The following is a 7,598-nucleotide window of genomic DNA, read 5'->3' as shown; positions in this document are numbered from 1 at the left end:
AATGGGACGGCATCAGTGGTGGGTAGACGCTCCTGCCCTGCCGGGCTGTGTGAGGCCAGGAGATAATCAGTGGCACAGGCGAGGCTCCGCGCCTCGGCGGGTCTCGTGGTTAAGAGCACTGGTGCGGTGAGGTCGTGGCGAGCAGCTTCCCAATCTGTGAAATGGGGACAGTTACGAAGCCCCCTCAGAGGGCTCCTGGGAGAGGGAGGAGGAGGAGAAAGGGCCTGGCCCAGAGGGTCACTGTCCCCAGTTTAGCATGTCCCGCGTCCTGCAGGTCTCCGTCTCCCTGCCAGACTCAGGAGAGACACCCCCACCTGCTCTCCAAGGTGGCAGGGGAAGGAAGGCACAAGGCGGGGGGCTCTGTTGAGTTTAAGTTAAACACCCATATGAATTTATTAAATCCAGACTGTGTTAAAGGGCGGCGGTCTGGGAGGAGGGAGTGGTGGGGGATCGAGGGACAAGATGATGGACGGCCGTGGGTGTCCCAAAGAGGGGCCCGGCCCCTGCCCCGCCTGGCCCACCCCCTCGGCAGTGCCATGTCAGCTTCACCATGATTCCTGATGGTGTTGGGCTGGCGGGGCGAGATGGCTGGAAACACAGAGGGACAGACAGATGGTGCCTCCACAAACGACGCGCCCTGGCCCCCACACCACACACCGGGCCCCAGCCCGATCTGTCCAGGGAAGCGGCGACCAGGAGGGGAGGCGAGGGGGCCGGGGGGGTGGGGGTCACCAGGAGCGGCTAATCCCTTTTTTTGTCCTCTGCTGGCTTTGGAGGGGCTTCCTGGGGCTCGCTGTCAGAGCTGGCCCCCTGGGTGGGCCTGGTGGGCGGGGGTGTGGAGGCCTCCTCCCTGGCGGCGGCGGTGGTCGTGGCGGGGGCGGGGGCCGGCGGGAGGGCCCCTGCTGCTGTCGGGGCCTCGCCACTCATGCCAAACTCGTTCACCCGCGTGGGGTCGACGCGGTAGATCCACCGTTGGTAGAGGTAGATGAAGAAGACCACATCTGGGGGTGGGGCGAGGGGGCAGCGTGAGGGGAAGGGGCAGGGCCCACCGGCTCACTGTCAGACTCGGGGCAGGGGGTCCTGCGAAGAGTGGGCTGAGCCCCCAGGCTGAGGCCGGCGCGCCTCCCTCAGACCAGGGCCCTGCCCGTGCCCAGCTCTGGTGGGAGCCTGCCGGCCAGCCCACCCACCTGCCCACCGGGCCTCACCGTCCCGCAGGCAGCCGATCCGGTACATAACAGGCATCTTGATGACAAAGGCGAACAGGTCATCGATGAAGGTGTTGAGGGCCTTGTAGGTGAGCATGCGCCAGGGCAGGTGGGCCACAGACTTGAGCTTGTAGTTGATGAAGAGCTGGGGTGTCATGGTGATGAAGCCTGCGCGGTGAGGAAGGGGCATCCATGAGCAGAGGAAGGGGCGTCCTGACCCTCCACCTCTTTGACTGCATTTCTGGCCTCTGTCCCTTCACTCACTCTGTCCCAGCCACACTGGCCCCCGTGCTGCTTCCAACACCCCAGGCACATCCTACCTCAGGGCCTTCGGACTTGCTCTGCCTTCTGACAGATCTCTGCACAGCTCCTTCCTTGGCACCTTTCAGGCCTCAGTTTACGTATCATCTCCTCGGAGAGGTGATGATGGAGGTCAGGGACACCTGACCAGCCTCCATGGCCCTCTCACCCTGGCCCCTTCAGAGCACTCATCACAGGCTGTAACTCACTTGTCTGTTTACTCTGTCCGTTCCCCTGAGGACGAGGACTGAAATGCACTGTCCAAGGCTTCCCGGAAGCCCTCCCTGACTCCCAAGACCGGACCGGGCACCTCTCTGAGGCTGTCCACGTGCCATCCCTGCTCCCCCTGAAGTGTCCCTGTCTGGAGACAGGTCTGTCTCCCGCACTGGACCCCAAGTGCCGGGAGGGCGGGGCCAGGCTGACTCGCTCACTGCCGAGGCCCAGCACGGCCCAGCACGCGGCTGAGGACTGCTGCTGGACGCCTGCCCTGACTGCGGGGGCCGCGTATGGTGAGGGCCTGCTCACCGAAGGTCAGCAGGAAGCCATAGAGCATGCTGAGCACCCAGGAGTACCAGCCCTTGTGCTCCAGGTACAGGAGGCTGTAGACGGCATAGCAGCCCAGGAGTGGGAAGAGGATCCAAGACAGGTACCGGAACGCCATCTGTGGGGCACAAGGTGGGGCTGGGACCCAGCTCCTTGGGCCCCACCTGGCACCCCTGCTCCCCGCCCTCACACACCCACACCTGGTCCGGCAGGCCAGCCCGGGGGAATTTCCAGGTGGCCCTGGGAACTCTGGACTCGGCCAGGAAGTATCTGTGGCAGCCAGGGGACACTAGAGGGTATGATGCAAGCCATGAAGCATGGGGCTGTCAGCCGACAGGCAGACATCCTAGCCATGTCCTGGGTCCCCAGGAGCGTGTGGGCACCTGCAGACCCTCCCTGAGGCCCACTGTGGGGGACACTCACGTCGTCATACACTTTGGTGGAAGACTCAACGTATGTTGACTTGTCTTTGAAGGTTGGGCGGGGGAAGAGTCCTGCCACCTTGTGCTCCCGGTCCAGCTGCGGACAGGGAGGGAGATTGCAGTCAGCTGCCACGCTGGCTCCTGTCCCCCAAGCCAGTTCCAGCTCCTGCCCTTCCCCACCGTTCCCAGTTCCCCTGCCCCACGTGTGACCCGAAAAATCCCCTGGTGCGAAAATCCCCTTGGTCTTGGGATTGTGGCAGGCATTGGGAATCCCCTAGGGGCCAGCTCCAGGGTCTGGCTGGGCCACACGACCCTGCTCCCAACCCCTGGCAGCTTCTGAAACAGCATGGCAGCCTGGCCTTACCCGGACATCCATGACCTTGGTGATCTTCCAGAGGTCGATAAGGACCCCGATGAAGACGCTGACCTGGACCACGAAGTTGGTCTCATTGTCCAGGATATAGAGGAGGACCACGAAAGACTGGAAGACGCCAAAGAAGACGGAGCGCACGGACAGGCCCTCCAGGGACTGCCGGCTGTTCCAGAACTGGATATCTGTGCACAGGAGTTGGGGAGGAAGCCAGGAGGGTGAGGAGCCCCCGAGTCCCTCCCGCAGCTCCCTCAAGCCCCGTCCTCCGTCCTCCTCACACCCCCGGGGCGGCGCTGGGTATGCCACGGGAGGAGGGTGCACACTACTCCCCCTTGCGGTGAGAGTCTGCTCCACAGGCGCCAGCCGGAGCCCCAGGCAGGCAGGATCTCTGCAGCCTCACACTGGACACACTCTGTCCCCCAGGGTGCGGTCGGTCCCTTGCCTGGCAGTGACGGTGGCGGAGACTGCTGCCATGTGCCACATCCCTAAGGCCACACAGCCTGACCCGGCGGAATCAGCATGGAAGCCGGGTCTGTGTGACAACAGACCTGAGCTGTCTGCCGTGGCACCGTGGCGCCTCCGCTGGGTGGGAAGGTCTGGGACATGCACTTCAAGACCACCTCTTCCAGCCCACCACCCCGAACCTGTGAAGGAACCAGCCCACATTCCCTGGCGGTCCAGTGGTTAAGACTCCGCGCTTTCACTGCAGTGGGCGTGGGTTTAATCCCTGGTCAGGGCACTAAGATCCCGCATGCCGCGAGATGTGGCCAAAAAAAAAAAAAAGGGGACCGGCCCACAGACACGCTCAGGACATGCACAGGGGGCCATGGGCTCTGCTCTCCAACCAGAGCTTCTTCCAGTACTACTCTCCCGGGCCCCCGCCACCCCCCACAGGGCCCAGCTCAGCCCCTCTCCCAGCCCTGGTCTTCCCATCGGCCAGACGAGGAAAACGGCACCGCTGGACTCTGCCTGGGCTGTGTGTCCAACACCTGCCGCCACAGCAGGCCGACCCAGCACGATGCCCGTCTTCCAGGCGAGAAGCCGTGCCCGAGGTCACACAGGGGCGAGGCCCGGGTGCTGGCCACCCCTCCGGCTCTGACTCTGATTCCAGAGCTCCAGCACACCCGGTAGGCTTACATCTCTCCCTTCAAACCATCAGACCCTGAGGAGATATGAAGGGGATACTCACAGGAGCCCCCCCAGTCCTAACTGGGAAGAATGCGTCTGAAGACAGGGTTCTGGTGGGGGTGGGTGGATCCGAGTTCTGCCTCAGACCAGAGAGGCAGCAAGCACGGGGTGTAAGGCCGGGCTCGCCCAAGGGCCCATGCCCTTGCTCTGTGACCCTGAGCAAGTAACGACCCCCTCTGTGCCTTCATCTGTCATTAGGGAAAAAGGGACCCTAGGGACCCAGCTTGCAGTCAGCAAGAGCGTTTGCAAGCATGCGCCCACCTGGCACAGCCAGGGCTCCACGCACCACGGCTAACACATGCCTCCCTACTGGGGTGAGCACCACTTACTGTTTGGTTTTGATGTCATAATTTTCCAGAAGGTAACTCAATCATGGCAATGTCCTCTTAATAAGAATGATGATGATAATAATAATACCCATTACTACTGCCACCTCCAGAAGCTGCAGAGCAGCAGGCCTCCTTCAGACCAGGGTTCTCTAGGACAAGGAAGAAGTGGCCAGCAGGGCCTGGAGTACGGAGAAGGCTGCCTGGATCTAAATCCTGGCCTTGCCACTTGGGAGCTGTGTGACTGTGGGCAGGTAACCAACCTCCCCAAGCCTCCGGGTCCTTGCTATGATAGTGGGGGTAACGACGCTTCCTCATGGGGCTGTGGCTGCAGGGCTCAATGCGCTCATTGGAGGGCGTTCCAACCGTGCCTGGCATGTGGCCGGTCCCCCTCAAACGCTGGCCGTCACCACTGCTGGCCTTTGGAACCGCGGGGCCCTCCGGGACAGGGCTGTCACTTTCCCACTCAGGTGGGCCCTGTCCACTCAACCCGAGGGGTCTTCCCCAACAGGCGGCCTGCCGGGCAGGGCGGCAGAAGCAGCTCTGGGGCTTCCCTGCTCCCCGCCTTGGAGTTCCCCGGCCCTGCTTCCTGGCGGCTGTCCTGGCCTTTGCCAGAACGCCAGGCCCAGCCCCTCCCCCAGCGCCACGCCCGGTAGATGGGAGTTTCTGGGCTGGGAGTTGGCGGCTGCTCACCAGGCCTCTGGAGTGGGGCTGACAGGCCCCAGGTAGGGGGAGGGCCCAAGAGGAAGAGGGAGGGAGCAGGCCCTATCCTCCCACCACACACCCCCTTGTCCCCAGTCCCCCACGGCCTCTCACGGGGCCCAGGGTCCCACCCTTACCGTTCTTGAAGGCCAGGAACTCAAAGACACTGTGGACAATGGACACGATGATGGTGAGCGCCAGCAGGTAGGGGTTGGTCTCTAGGAGGGCAACCTGGGGTGGGGGTGGGGGAGATGCTGTGAGCGCTGCCGTGCCCTCATCAGCCGACCCATCTCTCCTTGCTCTGGGCCCCGGAAGAACCTCCTGATATTCCCCAGACCTGACCCCAGGGCTTCCCAGCGGGGTGTGGTGCTGGCCGGGAGGAGAGCAGGTCAGAGATGGGTAGATGCGCACAGAGAGGTGGGCGAGGGATGCACGGAGAGGGAGGGAGAAAGATGGAGACAGAGGAGAGATGGGGAGACAGTGATGGGGGTAGGCAGAGAAATAACTGAGAGAGATGAAGGGACTGTCAGAGCCAGGGACAGAAACCCAACACCAAAGACAGCCCCGGGCAAGCACAGACCAGGCTCAACAAGACAGACACAGGCAGAGAAGAATATTCAAGGACACAGTGAGAGGGAGCAGACACATGGAGTCAGAGCCCAAAGTCAGGGAGGCACAACATGGGGCCGAAGAAGCAGGGAGGGGTAGATCCAGACCCTGAGGGCCAGGCCTTGCAAACAGAAAAGCCGTGACAAGGAGGACCATGGGGACTTCCCTGGTTGCGCAGTGGTTAAGAATCCGCCTGCCAATGCAGGGCACACGGGTTCGAGCCCTGGTCTGGGAAGATCCCACGTACCGCGGAGCAAATAAGCCCCTGAGCCACAGCCACTGAGCCTGCGCTCTAGAGCCCGTGAGCCACAACTAGTGAGCCCGTGCTCCGCAACAAGAGAAGCCACTACAATGAGAAGCCCGCGCACCGCAACGAAGAGTAGCGCCCACTCACTGCAACTAGAAAAAGCCCGTGAGCAGCAGTGAAGACCCAACGCAGCCAAAAATAAGTAAATAAATGTAAAAAAAAAAAAAAAAAAAAAGGAGGACCGTGGAAGCCTCAGAGGCAGGACCCCCAGAGTCAGCCAGAGCCAGAGGGCCGAGTGCGTTTCCTGCCCACTGCAGGGAGGGCGGCTGGGAGGTTGTGAAACTGTGGGCAGGGGAGCATCCGCTCGCAGCCCCCAGGCCATCGGCCTGGCCCACTTCCCCTTCCCCTCCTGCCGCCAGGAAGGGGCTGGGAGCCTCCCGCCACCCCCCCCACCTTCACCGAGTCCTGCTCCTCATCTGACTGCTCGTACAGCTCGTCGCCCAGGAAGTTCCAGGGCGACTTGGTGCTCTGGGCAGCGTAGAGCTGCCAGCGCCAGAGCGAGAGCGGGCAGAAGGAGACGCGGAGGGGCAGGCTGGCCAGACTCTCGTTGATGGGGTAGTAGTCCTTCTGCAGGTTCCAGTAGTCGTTGAAGTAGATGATGGGGTAGTAGTCACCGCTCACGGCATCAAACTTCACATCTGCAGGCACACGGGGCAGGGGTTACCGCTCAGCCTGGACCAGAGGCCACAGGCACCCACGGGGGTGGGGAGACCCCTCAGCCTCCGAGGACAAAGGTGTCAAATTCGGATGTTTGCAGGGATCCAGTGGGGCCCCTGGGTCAGAGACTGGGGCACAGGGAACATTTCTGGGCTGTGCCAAGGAGTCAGGGAGAGGGCAGGCTAGGGAGGGCTGGGTAGGCCCTGGCTGAAGGGGACAGCTGCAGCTCAGCTCCAGACTGTGGCTGCCCCGAGGCTCTCCACTCGTCAGGCTTCAGTAAAAGAAGTCAGAAACCTGGGTTCCTAAGTGATGCTGCCCCAACTTCCAAGGCTGGCAGCGGATGCACCTTTTCCGAAAAAAGCTCGTGGCTAGATGAGACCAGTTTGGACACAAGGTGGTCAGGGCTGGGGTCACCAGGGGGTGTGGGAGGAAGAGAAAGGGGAGTGTCTAGAGGGGCAGGGCAGGAAGCTTGGGAGGGTGGAGACCTAGTCAGAGATCTCGGGCTGGGGGTGGGGCCAGGAGACAAGAAAATGGCCTGGTCAGGAGCCCAAGAGGGTGGCCGGGGGCTCACACTGGTCCAGGGGAGGAGGCACGCTGCCCTTCACCCACGGCGTGTGGTCGTCCACAATGTTGATGGTGATGTTGGGGTGCCAGTGGGAGATCACCTCCACAGGCCCGTAATCCTCAGCCCTCTGAGGGGAGACAGGGGGTGGTGGGTCTCAGAGGCACCTGCTCGCTTCCTCCTGAGGACTCCCGTGACAGTCGCGACAGCAGAAGAGCAACCACCACAGCGACCGCTGGCCGAGGGCTCACCCTGGCCAGTCCCCGCACCAGCCTCTAGACCCCGCTGCCCTGGCTGCCCCCAGCCACCTCACGGAGCAGAAAACCCAGGCCTGCCCATATGGATGGCACGGCGCACCAGGCTGCAAAGTACAGCCTCACGACCGCACAGTGTGGGACCTGCGTGCA

General features: G+C 62.6%; 1 protein-coding gene across 2 annotated transcripts in view; it reads right to left on the bottom strand.

The window, feature by feature from the left end:
* Positions 1-368: 368 nt before the first annotated feature.
* Positions 369-7,598, bottom strand: part of CLPTM1 (CLPTM1 regulator of GABA type A receptor forward trafficking) — a 28,384-nt gene continuing 21,154 nt past the window's right edge. For both annotated transcript variants that reach the window (XM_033846300.2, XM_033846301.2), the window contains exons 7-14: positions 7,201-7,321; positions 6,366-6,610; positions 5,194-5,287; positions 2,835-3,025; positions 2,472-2,567; positions 2,031-2,166; positions 1,206-1,373; positions 369-1,001 (exon numbers count right to left, since the gene is read on the bottom strand). In XM_033846300.2, the coding sequence (XP_033702191.1) occupies positions 742-1,001; positions 1,206-1,373; positions 2,031-2,166; positions 2,472-2,567; positions 2,835-3,025; positions 5,194-5,287; positions 6,366-6,610; positions 7,201-7,321 (1,311 nt within the window). In that variant the 3' untranslated portion in view covers positions 369-741. The remainder of the gene's footprint in view (positions 1,002-1,205; positions 1,374-2,030; positions 2,167-2,471; positions 2,568-2,834; positions 3,026-5,193; positions 5,288-6,365; positions 6,611-7,200; positions 7,322-7,598) is intronic.

This window comes from Tursiops truncatus, chromosome 19 (genome assembly GCF_011762595.2).
Source record: "Tursiops truncatus isolate mTurTru1 chromosome 19, mTurTru1.mat.Y, whole genome shotgun sequence".
NCBI lineage: Eukaryota > Metazoa > Chordata > Mammalia > Artiodactyla > Delphinidae > Tursiops > Tursiops truncatus.
Note: the sequence above shows the minus strand (reverse complement) of the source record. Positions and strands in the feature narration are given on the sequence as shown.